The sequence below is a fragment of the Hyperolius riggenbachi genome, chromosome 1 (assembly GCF_040937935.1).
Source record: "Hyperolius riggenbachi isolate aHypRig1 chromosome 1, aHypRig1.pri, whole genome shotgun sequence".
Classification (NCBI taxonomy): Eukaryota; Metazoa; Chordata; class Amphibia; order Anura; family Hyperoliidae; genus Hyperolius; species Hyperolius riggenbachi.
This window is the reverse complement of record NC_090646.1, coordinates 247361807-247377025: the sequence shown is the minus strand read 5'-3', so window position 1 is coordinate 247377025 and position 15219 is coordinate 247361807. Positions and strand designations below refer to the sequence as shown.

At 45.3% G+C, this 15219-nt stretch overlaps 1 protein-coding gene across 2 annotated transcripts in view; it reads right to left on the bottom strand.

The window, feature by feature from the left end:
• The window catches only part of HPGDS (hematopoietic prostaglandin D synthase), a 93202-nt gene that overhangs the window by 39805 nt on the left and 38178 nt on the right, over positions 1 to 15219 (bottom strand). For both annotated transcript variants that reach the window (XM_068270927.1, XM_068270934.1), the window contains exons 3-4: positions 14765 to 14857; positions 5945 to 6045 (exon numbers count right to left, since the gene is read on the bottom strand). In XM_068270927.1, the coding sequence (XP_068127028.1) occupies positions 5945 to 6045; positions 14765 to 14857 (194 nt within the window). The remainder of the gene's footprint in view (positions 1 to 5944; positions 6046 to 14764; positions 14858 to 15219) is intronic.

Below are 15219 nucleotides of genomic sequence, written 5' to 3'. Positions count from 1 at the left end.
CAGGCAAACTTATCACACAGCAGACAGTCGCTGGATCACTTTTATTTTCTTCTGTTTACCAGCCCTGAAGTACCTCAGTAAATCAGAGCTATAATACAGTGGGATGCGAAAGTTTGGGCAACCTTGTTCATCGTGATTTTCCTGTATAAATTGTTGGTTGCTACGATAAAAAATGTCAGTTAAATATATCATATAGGAGAGACACACAGTGATATTTGAGAAGTGAAATGAAGTTTATTGGATTTACAAGTGTGCAATAATTGTTTACTTCACACATCTTTACTGTTGCAAAGGGTAGGCAGGCTTGTTAGCTGAGCTTCTGCAAATTGTATTGTGTTAGTGTGACAAAAACACTGTCAGAACAGACAGCTCTTCTTCACTGCACACAAGCGAGAACTGTGTGGAGAGAAGGCACCTGGAGTTCTCACAGTGCAGGCTGTGAATTATTGTTTACAGCTTTATAATAGTCCTGACTGCTTGAAGTACAGATTTACCTCAATAAGTAAACATGAGAGGTAGACTGAGGTGCAGTGGGTGGCATTGGGCGTCCTGCCAATCTGTCAGAGGGTATAGAGCCCAGGAACCCACCACTGTAGGACAGCAGCAGCAAATGGTTGGAGGCAGCCGCACAAATTCTCAAACAGATATGAGATGTGTGTGGAGTACTAAAATGTTGCTACATGTATTCAGAGGACAGAATAAAAGCATACTGCCACTCCACATGGAGAGAATAGTGAATTAGGTCTCTGGGGGTACAAGTGCAGCAGGCTCATCCTGTGCAGCAGCAGGAATCAGGACAGCTATGACAGGAGCAAGCATCCGCTCAACAATCAGTGTTACAAATGTGCCTGTACCTCTTCATGACTCTTCCATGATGTTCAAAAGAAGCAGTTCAGAAACAGACAGAGAAAAGGCAGCAGACTGGGGATGGAAGGGGTTCTCAATAAGCCTCGTATGAGTAGAGATGGCCCGAACGGTTCGCCGGCGAATGTTTCCCGGCGAACTTCGGTGGTTCGCGTTCACCAAGAAACGCAAACTTTTCCGGAAGTTCGATTCGCCCCGATAGTGCATCATTAGGGTCAACTTTGACCCTCTACATCACAGTCAGCTCAGCAGGCACATTGTAGCCAGTCAGGCTACACTCCCTCCTGGAGCCCCCCCCCCCTTATAAAAGGCAGGCAGCGTCAGGCATTGGACTCACTCATGTGACTGCAGTAATTAGAGAAGGGAGAGCTGCTGTGCAGAGACCTATAGGGAAAGCTTAGTTAGGCTCTTGTAGGCTTCATAGCTTGCTCCTTGCTGATTCTTATGCTAAAAAAGCACCCCTCAACAGCTCTTTTGAGAGCTAATCTTGTTATCTATTTTTTTATTTTTTTTTGCCCACTTGCTTATATACAGCCCTGTCAGTCGCAGCTGGCCTTTGGCCCCTTGGTGGTAATTACTACTGTGCCAGGTGCACATTGTAATACCCATCACTGCATATACCTACCTGTTCACTTCAGTACACCCACCTACCTACGTGAGCTCATGCAGTGTGGTATTTAATACCACCAGTCACTGTACCTGTTCATGGTAGGTGTGTGTGACAGGTGCACATTTGTAATACCCATCACTGCATATACCTACCTGTTGTGTTCAGTGCACCCACCTACCTATGTGAGGGCACGCAGTGTGATATACCACTCTGTGCATACCTGTTAACTTCACCTGTGTGACTGCACATTGTATTAGTCAAGTCAGTGTATACCTTTCACTTTATCCCCCCAATATGGACAAAACAAAAAGGCAGAGGAAGGCAACCTGGCAGGTCTGTTCAAGGTTGCGCTGTCGTGATTTCGTGCGGCCCTCGACCAAAGTACAGTGTTCAGAAGAAGGCACGTGCCATCAACCCCCAATATTGTCAGGACGTACAGTAGTTGACTATTTAACACAGAACACCTCATCTTTCTTAGCTTTCGCATGGAAGCGTGACATATCTTCCTCCTCCTACTCTGATTCTGGCACCCCACATAACGCTCAGTCGGCCGCCACCACCAAAGTGCCATCACCCCAGGGCTCAGCGGTGTGGAAATTTTTTTGTGGGTTTGCCTCAGATGAGAGCAATGCCATCTGTACTCTCTGCCACCGAAAATGGAGCCGTGGAAAGACCAAGACCCGCGTAGGGACAACTACCTTAAGAAGGCACATGATTACAAAGCACAAACTGCAATGGGATGACCACCTGAGGAAAAGCAGCACACAAAAGCAAAGCCACACACCGCAGTGGAAGACACCAGGCCGCAATTTTTTCTCAAAAAAGGGACTACCTAAACTGTACTGTGATGTTGAAAGGCAAGTGGTGACATCTCTGGCACACAGCGTTGGGTCAAGGGTCCATCTGACCACGGATGCCTGGTCTGCAAAGCACGCTCAGGCCTGCCCGAAGACTAAGTCAGTCCCCACACAGCATCTCTGCCTGCACGCCGTGTGACTGCCTTCTCCGCCACCACCAACAGGGTCCAGGACTCCAGGTGGACTCCTGAATTTTTAAGGCCGCTGCTAGCAGTGGCCACTATAATAATTTTTCTGGTGCGTGTACATGCCTGCCTTATTTTTCTGGCTGCACTGCAGCAACAAAACAAAATGCATGTACATGTGCCAATTCCCCTTCGTGATCATTACCTTGCCGCAGTGAAGGGGCTTGCGTATCACAATGAAGCAATGACCGCCGGCTATATGAGTGTCTCGGGGGGTAGCACACCAAAGATAATAAGGTTGTTGCTTCATTGTGGACAGACCAAATTTGATCAGCTGGACAGTCACTGTTCTGTCATTCAGCTACCTCAGCCCGGCGACCATATGGGCTGGAAAGCCGCGTTCACCTGCACTCTCGTCCTGGTGCGCACCAGTCCAGCACCACACAAACAGCTGTTTGCAGTCACTGCATACCTTTCACTGCATCTTTGACTGCACATTGCATTATACCTGGCAGTCTGCCATCCATTCAAGTGAAAGGTATGCACTGAGTTGCCCTCCATAACAAATTCTCGTTAAAGGTATTAAAGTTGATTAGTCTCATATACAGCAGGGCCTCGAAAGTCCTCCTGTATTGTTATTTTTTGTTACTACCTCGGGACTTGCATGACATGCCTGCTGCCTTCTTTGGATGTGTGGAGGTAGCCGTTTCTCAGGCTCCCACTCCAGGCCGGAATCGAACCAGGATTCCCTGGCCATTATCCGTGGTCACCATGGTACTGAGAAAGTACCATTGAATGTTTCACACAGTTGATTGAATGGCAGACTTGCCCTCCATAACACATTCTTGGCAAATGCTTTCGATTTGGTTCGTCTTGCGCTGGGTCAAGGATCCATCTGACCACAGATGCCTGGTCTGCAAAGCACGGTCAGGGCAGGTACATTACTTATACAGCAAATGGGTCCTTACTTGGATGTGTGGTGGTGGTAGCCAGTTCTCAGGCTCCCACTCTGGACCGAAATCGAACCCCGATTCCCCGGCCATTACCCGTGGTCACAATGGCAGACTTGCCCTCCATAACAGATTCTCGTTACAGGTACTGAACAGCCAAAAAATGTAATTTAAAAAAAAATAGATGTACGCTTTAACAATGGTAGAGAAAGAACCATCAAAAGTTTATAAGGCAGTCAGACATTACCTGATATCACTGAAGAAGAGCAATCTCGCCATGGTGCGCACCAAACAGCTGTTTGTAGTGCATTACACATTGAGTTTGGTGTGTCAGTGTGAAGCAGTACTCTAATTACACTTCCTGATTGATGTATACACATGCAAGATGTTTTAAAGCACTTTAGGCCTGCAATTTAGCATTCAATGTGATTTCTGCCCTTAAAACGCTGCTTTGCGTCAAATCCAGATTTTCCCCGGGACTTTTGGCGTCTATCCCACTCACCCATGCAAAAGCTCAATGTTAGACCCCTTGAAACATCTTTTCCATCACTTTTGTGGCCAGCATAAGTGTTTCTAGTTTTCAAAGTTCGCCACCCCTTTGAAGTCTATTGCGGTTCGCGAAAGTTCGGGTGAACCAAACTTTTACGGAAGTTCGCGTTCACGAACCGAAAATCGGAGGTTTGGGCCATCTCTATGTATGAGTCCCAAAAGAAGAGACGGAGGAGTGGGCACAAGCAGAGGATTAGACAATGCACTACACCCACCCATTGATGATGCACAACACCAAACTCTCCATGCCAGTTACCAATGCAATTCATGCTTAGTCTCAAGGCCCACTGCCGCATTTCAGTCCTCTATTTACACAACGTGTATTATACACTTCTGGGTGGCCATGTCAGGGGCCGTCACCTGCTCCTCCCGCTACTGTCGCCTTTCATTCTTCCATTTACACAATTTGTACTTAAAGTGTACCAGAGACGGATTGCTTCAAACATTTGTTACTTACCTGTGGATTCCTCCAGCCCCATGAGCAGTGATGCCTCCCATGCCGTCCTCCCACGTGCCTCCGTTCACTGGCTCCATCTCACCAGTGGGAGGGATAGGGGGACCTTTAGGCCTCCAAGGAATACTGTATTGGGGTGGGGGGAACCACTAGACCACCAGGGAATACTGGGGTCTTGTTCTTTTTTGCCACAGGGCTCCATTATGCCTAGCACTGGCCCTGCTCTGTTTCGATTGCTTTTAGTCCCATAAACAATTTTATGCAGAAGCATCATTCGTTTGCTAAACTGTTAGGCTGTGTTCACACTGGCAGTAAAACTGGTCCGTTTAGTGCACAGGTGTCGAACTCAAGGCCTGGAGGGTCAGATCCATGCCAGTGTTTAGGATTGACTGAGAAAGAGAGGCATGTGTTCTACCTGATGGACCACACCTTTCCTGATTCCAACCCATCAATTAATTTGAGCTGTGTCAAAAATGTGTGAGGACCTCGGCCCTCGAAGGACCGGTTTGACATCCCTGGTTTAGTGGAATGAATCCAAATGAATGTGAACATTTCTTATGGAAAGCAATAGGATCCTTTCATATCAGTCTGTTCAGAATGGATCTGTTTTGTCCATTTTGCTAAGTGTAATACAACTTTGGGTCAAGCATGACTTTTCCTGATAAAGCGGATGGCAACAGAGGCTGACTGAATCACTGCTAGTCTTCTTGCCGCGTAGGTTTTGCAAAACACCATCCATTTGGGTCCCCTACTACTCCAACGGCCATCCATTGGGGTCCCTGTATACTAGAAACACCAATATTTTGATCCCAGAGCTGCATCAGACTCAACAGGCTACAATTAGTTTGCATTATACCAATGGGAATTGTCCCTCCCAAGGGTGGATTCTCATTGGCTTACTGAGTACTAGACCAATGAAAATCCTCCTGGTGCTTAGGGAGGATTCCCATTAGTCTTTTGCGAAACCAGTGTGAGCCTGATGTTTCTGATCAGGCTCTGGGATTGATATACCAGTGTTTTTAGCATGCAGGGGGACCCAAATGGTGGCAGCAGTAGCAAAGGATGGCAGCGGCAAGTAGGAATGGAAAAATGGGACTAAAAATTTGATACATCTGTAAAATCTAATAAAATATTTAAAGGGACCCTGAGCAGACATTAAAATGTGCAAATTAACTTACCTTGGGCTCCAGCCATTCTTAGTTGATGAAGTCCCACATCATCCTCTGTAGTTGATGAAGTCCTCATATGCGTAAGTGTTCTGCACACACGCAATTCTTGAAAGAATGAATTGCCCATGAGCAGAACACTTATGCCGATGGGAGCATGACTGAGACAGCAGTGCAGAGGGGCCACGCATGCGCACTTGCTCACGACTTCAGCTAAAGTCACCGCTCTAACGGAGCCGCCAGGGGCAAAGGCCATAGGACACCGAGGGGATGGAGGAAGTCCCAGGAAAGTTCTTCTTCCCATTTTAATGTTTTCTCAGGGTCTCTTTAATCTTATAACATTAATACTGCACTGGTAAAATAACTTACATTGTCATCAGTTAGCCAGGGAAACAATGCCACTAAGTCATCCAAATGATCTATTACAATATCGATGTGTAGGTCATCTAGTGGTGTCTTTCCAGCCAGTCCTGTGAAATGTAAAAAAAATACATATGTATTATTGATAAAGCTTATTTTAAAAAACAACTTTTTTTTTTCCAAAAAATTGATTCAGCATATCAGTGCTACACAAGTTTTTTTTCTAACTTATAAAAATATAAGTTACCTTTCAGGCTAGCTAACAAAGCTAGCAAGGATTTTTCAGGCATGGCAGATGAGTCAAAGCAGCCTTACTTTCAGCTAGGGATAGTCAATGATATGCAAATGTGTCTAAGCTGATACAGGGATTCTCACACCCCATTTTCTGAAACTTCTTTTAAGTACATTAGATTTTTTTTTATTATTATTGTTCAGGTTATAGCAAGTAAAAGCAATTCTACTGTACAGGATCTTCTCAAAAAATTACCGTATATACTCGGATATAAAAGTCGACTTCGTGTATAAGTCAACCCCAATATTTGACCCTCTTAAGCTGGAATTTTTTAAATTACTCAAGTATAAGTCTATCTAGCAAAGTTAATGGCTGCACAGTAGACTTGAAGCCTTGCACAAGACATAATGAAAACAAAGAAATGCACCCTGTATGTATTAAAAAAAGTTTAGCCTGTCTAATCCCCCCTCATCTGTGTCTAATAACAAGTTGTAATTTGATCTCTCCTCTGTATCACCTGGCAAGGCAGTTAAGCTCATTTGAAAACACAGGATGTTAACTATATGCCTGCTTCCATGAAAGCAGGAAGTAGACACTACAGCTGATACAAATTCTGCAATACATCTGCAAACAAAAGGCATTTTTCTTTTAAAGGTTATTATGCTACTGCATATCTTTTAGAGTAGACAAAGATGTGAGATCCCCAATACATCAACACCAATACCCTACTTGACCCCCTACAGTCTGGATTCCGACCTGCGCACTCAACTGAAACAGCCCTCGCCAAGGTGGTCAACGACCTTACCCTTGCCAAGGCCAAAGGCAGTTATTCCATCCTGCTCCTCCTTGACCTCTCTGCAGCATTTGACACTGTTGACCACTCCCTCCTCCCCCAATCACTACAGTCCATGGGCATCCATGGGCTTGCCTTGGCCTGGATCTCCTCCTACCTATCCAATCGCTCCTTCACCACTTCCTTCAATGGCTCCTCCTCAAGTCCTGCCCCCCTTTCAGTTGGAGTCCCCCAGGGCTCTGTTCTAGGCCCCCTTCTTTTCTCCATATACACTTCCTCAATTGGCAAGCTTATCTCCTCCCTGGGCTTCAATTACCACCTTTATGCAGATGACACTCAGATTTACCTCCATACCCCCCATCTCTCAGCCACCACCATAAACAAGGTCTCCTCGTGTCTCTCAGCAATTTCCTCCTGGATGTCAGCTAGGTTCCTAAAGCTTAACCTAGACAAAACTGAGCTCCTGATCTTTTCACCCCATGCTGCTGCACCCATCCCAGGTTTCCACCTCACAATCGACAACACAACCATTCTCCCTACCTCCCAGGCCCGCTGCCTGGGTGTCACCTTGGACTCTGACCTCTCCTTCATCCCACACATCCAAAACATCACAAGAGCCTGCAATTTCCACCTCCGTAATATCTCCAAGATCCGCCCATTCTTAACCCCGGACACGAACTGCTCATCCATGCCCTCATCATCTCCCGCCTTGATTACTGTAACTCACTCTTTTCTGGCCTCCCCCTGAAACGCATTGCCCACCTTCATCGTTTTTTTCAGAACAACAAAAAATCTAAAACTCAGGCCACAACCTCCCCTAACTTCATCAGTGTGCCCCCCCTAATGGGAGATGGCTGGAATTATTGGGATACTGATGCTTTGAGGGATTTGTGTGAATTGACAGGCGAGTATGGTCCCAACATGGTTGATACTAATAGGCCCGTCCCCTTCCATATAGGTGGACGATCTACTTTCAACCCTCCAGCCATACCTGGTGGTTCTGTGGAACTGTTTGTGAAAAGTGTTATGGAGGAATGCAAAGCATTGATATATCCGTCAACACCTAATAATCTGTCCATAGCAGAGACACAAGCTTTAAAATGGTTAAAAAATAATAAAGAGCTTACAATAAGGGAAGCAGATAAAGGTGGGGGGGGTAGTGGTTTTGGCCACGAGGGATTATCAGGCCGAGTGCCTGCGACAACTTCAGGACAGGTCTACTTATACAAAGTTACCTTGTGACCCTACCCCTGCCTACAGTTTGGAGTTGAAAGACTTGCTCTTGAAAGCAGTTACCAATGGAACTCTGGACAGAACTTTTGCTAACAAGTTGGTCCCGCAATACCCTAGGAATCCGGTGTGGTATACAATCCCGAAAATCCACAAGTCTGCAGATCATCCCCCTGGGAGGCCGATTGTTTCGGCAATTGGCTCCCTGACTGGGTCACTGTCCCAGTTTTTGGACTTTAAATTTAGACCCCTCCTGAGATCTTTACCGTCCTATGTGGGTGATACAGTAGAAGTACTGAACATCTTAAATGCATTTGAATGGCAATCCTCTTTTCATTTGGCGACAATTGATGTTGTGTCCTTGTACAGTAGAATATGTCATGGAGATGGTCTGCGGGCTGTAGCAGAATTTCTGCCAGCACTGCAGTATCCAGAGGAGGAGCAATGGTTTCTGTTGGCGGGTCTGGAGTTTGTCCTCACCAGGAATGCGTTCCTGTTTGACCGCCAGTGGTACCGTCAGGAGGTCGGCACGGCAATGGGGAGCCCGGTGGCCCCCACCTATGCCGGCCTCTTCATGGGCCACTGGGAGGCCAACCACGTCTTTGTTACGGGGAACGTGTTCCTGGGGAGGATCAAACTCTGGATCCGTTTCATAGATGACATCCTGGTGGTGTGGGATGGCGATCAGGCATCCTTTCAAGAATTTGTAGTTAAGATCAATGATAACGATGTGAACATGGCATTTACCTCCACCTGGGGTGAGGAGCAGATAGAATTTCTAGACCTTAGTATTGATGTCAGTAGGGGGTCTTTGTTAACCAGGACTTTTAGAAAACCCACAGCAGTAAACTCTATCTTACACTCCTCCAGCTATCATCCCCCATCTACAATTAGATCATTACCCTTTAGTCAGTTCCTCCGTCTTAGGAGAAATGCTACTACCATGGAGGATTTTTTAGATCAAGCCGAACATTTGAGAGAAAGGTTACTCGCCAGAGGCTACAGCGATACAGTTATCGCTGAGGCCTTTCAGAAAGCTGCTAATAGAAACAAGAGGTCTCTATTGACCCCCAGGGTGAAAAAACAACAAAACAGATTTTTTATGCATTTTACATACTCACCCATGTTTGAAAAAATTAAAAAATCTATTAAAAACAATTGGTGGATTTTACAGGAGGATCAGCTCCTAGCCGATAAGTGTCGGCAGGCCCCTTGCATCTCTTATAAAAAGGTATCAAACCTAAAAGATCAATTGAGTCATAGTGAGTTTATCAGTCAAAATACACAGAATTGGTTGAGCAGCAATAGACCTAAGGGTAATTATAGATGTAATTCATGTTCGTGCTGCAACTTTTTGATTACTGGAAAACAGTTTTTGAGGTTTGGAAAAGTGGTAAAATTTAGACAGTTCATTAATTGCAAAACCAAAGGATTAATATATGCATTGACTTGTTCTTGTCAATGTATCTATGTTGGCCTGACTACACGTATGATGCAGGATAGATACCAAGAGCATTGCAGATCCCTGGGCAACCCACGAGCTAAGGGTTGTCCGAGGGTTATGGAACACATGAACACTGTTCATGCAGGAGATTCCTCTCAGTTGTGGTTCTTTGGTTTGGAAGTAGTGGAAAGGGACTCTAGAGGTGGAGACTGGGTAAAAAAATTACAACGTAGAGAAAGTTTTTGGATATCCTTTTTTGAGGCGGTAGGTCCATTGGGGCTAAATGAACGAAATGATTTATCAGTATTTTTGTAAGCGATGTGTATGTTTGGTATTTTAATTATGCTTGGTTCATATGTACTACTTGGATTTTATATCTAACTCTTTTCTTTTACCCCCCTTTCTGTGTTGTTTCAGGCTGCTTGAGGAGGGGAGGGGGCCGTGTGTGAGTAGACCTGCCAGTGGCATCGGACGTCTGGGTGAGGTAAATCTTTAATTGGCCCCTGCCCCTGTTGGTCGGTTTTTTACTGCCTTTTGGGTGAACTGGCCCCGTTAATTAAATTTAATTTTATGTAGGGGGTGGGATCTCAACCTTTTGATACTTTTCTAGGGTATCACTACCTCCACTGCTCTCCCCTGTGCTTTAGACAGATTCGCTGTCAGTCATATGTCTGGTGAGTTGCTAGGCACGCCGCCTCTCCCTGGCAACAGGGAGGCGGACTTTTTGTCCAACTCCGTGCCCCCAGTATATAACAATAGTGGAGGGGCGTTTTAGACGCTTGGTATAGGTCCTCCTAGGGGCGGGGTAAGCCTATGTGAGTGACAGGTACTATCTGTAAGCGGAGCGCCGGCGGCGCCCGCACCCCATTGGCCCAGACAGTTCCGATGACCACTTCCGGTCCGCGACTTCCGGTGAATGGAACGCAGCTGGCGTTCAGGAAGTACAGAAGCGGCGTTCGTGGGTGTGCTCTCGCAGGGCGTCCTCCATTCTTCAGCTGCTGCCTCAGTAGGTACAGTATTTAAGGGGTGTTGTTGGGGGGCTTTGTTGTCCTGAGGAAGCACTAGTTTGTATAGTGCGAAACGGCTGTTGACCATTCTTACATGCTTATCCCTCTCTCTCCTGGCATTATTGTGCTGCTGATGCTTAATTTTTAATAGTTTCAAATAAAAGCTGTTTTAACTGGATGTGCCCAGCCGCTCTTGTCTACATGGTGACTGGCTTCGTGGAACTGATGTCTTTTTGGCTTTGAGCACTCTGGAGTGTCGCTCTGCAGTGGTCCTGTGCACTTCTCTCTCTATAGTGGCCCCCCTTCAATCAGTGATGAACGCGGCTGCAAGACTCATCCATTCTTCGCACCGCTCTGCATCCACATCTCCCCTTTGTGAATCCCTGCACTGGCTCCCTATCCGTCTCAGGATAAGTTTCAAGATTCTATGCCTGGCGTATAAATCTGTGCACAAAACATGCCCTACCTACATCTCGGAGCTTGTTCACAAGTATACACCAGGTCGCCCCCTCCGTTCCTCCAACGACCTTCGCCTCACCACCCCGCGCATTTCACACTCCCATGCCCGCCTGCACGATTTCTCAAGAGCTGCCCCCACCCTCTGGAATGCCCTTCCACCAACCATCAGACTTGCTCCCTCTTTCAACACATTCAAGCAAGCCCTCAAAACCCACCTCTTTATGATGGCCTACCCACCTCCTACCACACAGTAACTCTCTAAGGAATATTTAACAGCCCCCCCCTAGTGTTTCCACCCCTCCCTTTAGATTGTAAGCCTCTGGCAGGGTCCTCCACTCCCTAGTGTAATCTACAGGATCATGTGCTCCTGTCCTATGACAGCCTGTACTTGTATTACTGGGCCTACCTAACCAGCCCATATTGCATGATCATGTATTTTGTACAATTTGTATGTATAACTTTGTTCTATGTGTATAACCCTATGTATGTCATCCTTGTATCATTGTATAGATTTATTGTTCAGCGCTGCGTAATATGTTGGCGCTTTATAAATACAATAAATAATAATAATAAAAGATCAGGTCTGCTTTAAACAATACACCCTTTCCAGAGCCCCAGCAGCCAGCGTCTCTATTCCTCCCCACAGTGCTAAATCACCGACAACACACTAAAAATCCCCTCTTCTTCCCAGCACAACTCTGTAATGTTATGCGCTGGGAAGGGTGCTTCTTTCTGTCCCCTTCCCCGCAATGCTAAACTATTTTGTGCTTCCATCCTCTCTCTCCCCCCTCTGTGCGATCTAATGCACAGTGAGCACTGCAGCGGAAGCCAACACTTACAGTTCCATTGCCAGCGCTGAATCCTCTATACACTCTCCATTCATGCCGCTATTTGTCCAATAGTACAGCTCCGGTTCCTGATGTCATGTGACTTCATGTGTCATGTGACATCGGGAGTCCCGCTGTACTATTGGATAGAGAGTGGAAAGGAGGGAGTATAGAGGATACCGCACTGGCAATGAAGCTTAAATCGCCGGTGTCCTGTCATGAAAAACTGCTTTCATCAGGGATAGGCTGGCGAGGACAGTGATCGCTGGCTGTAACGGAGGGATTTTTAGAGCGGCTTCCACCCCCGCAGCGGTTGTAGGAGTCACTCTAAAACCCTCCGTTCCAGCCACCGATCACTTTCCTCACCTGCCTATCCCTGATGCAAGCAGCTTTTGAAAGGACACTGGCAATTTAATCTCCGCCCCCTGCCATTCGCATCATTGTCCCATGCCCATCTAATTGCCGCTTCTCCCTGAAGTGTCAGCACTTACAGCGAATGCCAGGGAGAGAGCTGCGTTCTCAGCTGCCGCCTGAGAGAATAATTAATGAGCGGGGGTTAGTCCATTCTTCTGCTTGCAGGGGGGCACAGCATTGTGGCATCTAGGAATCTTAGAGCAGGGGGATACAATTTGGTTGGCTGGTAGCACTAGAGGGGGCATACTGCAGCAGATGCAGAGCAGAGGGGTCAATTGATACTCAGCTACAAGTCAGAAATTTAGGTCTGACGCGAGTATAAGTCGACCCCCCTACTTTACAAAAGTAGATCAGACCTAAATTTCTCGACTTATAGCCGAGTATATACGGTAGCATATTGTGATAAAGTTCATTATTTTCTGTAATGTACTGATAAACATTAGACTTTCATATATTTTAGATTCATTACATACAACTGAAGTAGTTCAAGCCTTTTATTGTTTTTCTTATTGATGATTTTTGCATACAGCTCATGAAAACTCAAATTTCCTATATCAAAAAATTTGCATATTTTATCCGACCAATAAAAGAAAAGTGTTTTTAAAACAAAAAAAAAAGTCAACCTTCAAATAATTATGTTCAGTTATGCACTCAATACTTGGTCGGGAATACTTTTGCAGAAATGACTGCTTCAATGCGGCGTGGCATGGAGGCAATCAGCCTGTGGCACTGCTCAGGTGTTATGGAGGCCCAGGATGCTTAGAAATCGGCCTTAAGCTCATCCAGAGTGTTGGGTCTTGCGTCTCTCAACTTTCTCTTCACAATATCCCACAGATGCTCTATGGGGTTCAGGTCAGGAGAGTTGGCAGGCCAATTGAGCACAGTAATACCATGGTCAGTAAACCATTTACCAGTGGTTTTGGCACTGTGAGCAGGTGCCAGGTCGTGCTCAAAAATGAAATCATCTCCATAAAGCTTTTCAGCAGATGGAAGCATGAACCCACTTTTGAACCAGAAACAGTGGCAGAAGCGCCTGACCTGGGCTACAGAGAAGCAGCACTGGACTGTTGCTCAGTGGTCCAAAGTACTTTTTTCGGATGAAAGCAACTTTTACATGTCATTCGGAAATCAAGGTGCCAAAGTCTGGAGGAAGACTGGGGAGAGGGTAATGCCAAAATGCCTGAAGTCCAGTGTCAAGTACCCACAGTCAGTGATGGTCTGGGGTGCCATGTCAGCTGCTGGTGTTGGTCCACTGTGTTTTATCAAGGGCAGGGTCAATGCAGCTAGCTATTAGGAGATTTTGGAGCACTTCATGCGTCCATCCGCTGAAAAGCTTTATGGAGATGAAGATTTCATTTTTCAGCACGACCTGGCAACTGCTCACAGTGCCAAAACCACTGGTAAATGGTTTACTGACCATGGTATTACTGTGCTCAATTGGCCTGCCAACTCTCCTGACCTGAACCCCATAGAGCATCTGTGGGATATTGTGAAGAGAAAGTTGAGAGACGCAAGACCCAACACTCTGGATGAGCGTAAGGCCGATGTCAAAGCATCCTGGGCCTCCATAACACCTGAGCAGTGCCACAGGCTGATTGCCTCCATGCCACGCCGCATTGAAGCAGTCATTTCTGCAAAAGGATTTCCAACCAAGTATTGAGTGCATAACTCAACATAATTATTTGAAGGTTGACTTTTTTTGTTTTAAAAACACTTTTCTTTTATTGGTCGGATGAAATATTCAAATTTTTTGAGATAGGAAATTTGGGTTTTCATGAGCTGTATGCCAAAATCATCAATAAGAAAAACAATAAAAGGCTTGAACTACTTCAGTTGTGTGTAATGAATCTAAAATATATGAAAGTCTAATGTTTATCAGTACATTACAGAAAATAATGAACTTGATCACAATATGCTTATTTTTTGAGAAGATCCTGTATATTATAACACTACATTTAGAGGTTTGCAGATAAACTAGTGTGGTACCAAAACTGGTGAAATGACAGGCTTCTATAAACATGGTGAAACTGATGGAATATGAGCATATAGATGCATGGAGGAAATGCTTCCTTATTTACTAAAAGGGAAACACAAGGTCCACCCTTGACCTGAAGACTATTCACGTTATTTTGGCATGACTTTCTAGCCCTTGCCTCACTATTAAGAAGGCAATTCCCACGGGTCTTTTTAAATACTCAGATTCAGCTAATGTTTTTATAGAAAGCTCTGCGGCAGCCTTGTCCTCTCAGCACTTCCTCATACAGTCCCACTTGAAACACATGTAATTTACTGGATTTGTCCTTTATCACACAAAGGTTACTTTTAAAAGCTACGACAGACAAACTAAAATCATAAGCACTTCAAAGATGTCTAGTCCTATCTATAGTGAGATGAACAATACATAACAAAATGAAATAAATTACCTGATTGTTTGGCCAGGTATCTGCTGATGGCAAGGCTTTGAGAATAGACCACTCCATCAATTTCTAAGACTGGGAGTTTTCCGAATGGGAATGCTGGGGAAAGATAAATGAATGATTTCATTTAAGAGTGGATGGACAAAGTATAATCCTTCTGTGCTACAATAACAAAGCAGCAGAACAGTTATTTATCTCCGATGAAAATGATTGCTAGATTGGAACCATGAAAAGTAGCTACATATTCAAGTCAGTTGACCAGTATTGTTTTCACATAGACAAAAATGTCCAAATGCTAAGGCAAAAAGGATACAGAATGCTTAAATATGCAGGTTCAGTAGCAAATAAATGCTTCTACTTGATCAATCTAATTAATAGCTCTGCATTTGCCAAAGCAATAAAACTCTACTACTGCAATTAGTGGAGTTCTTTCAGAAAAAGACTCACCATTTAAAGGCTGC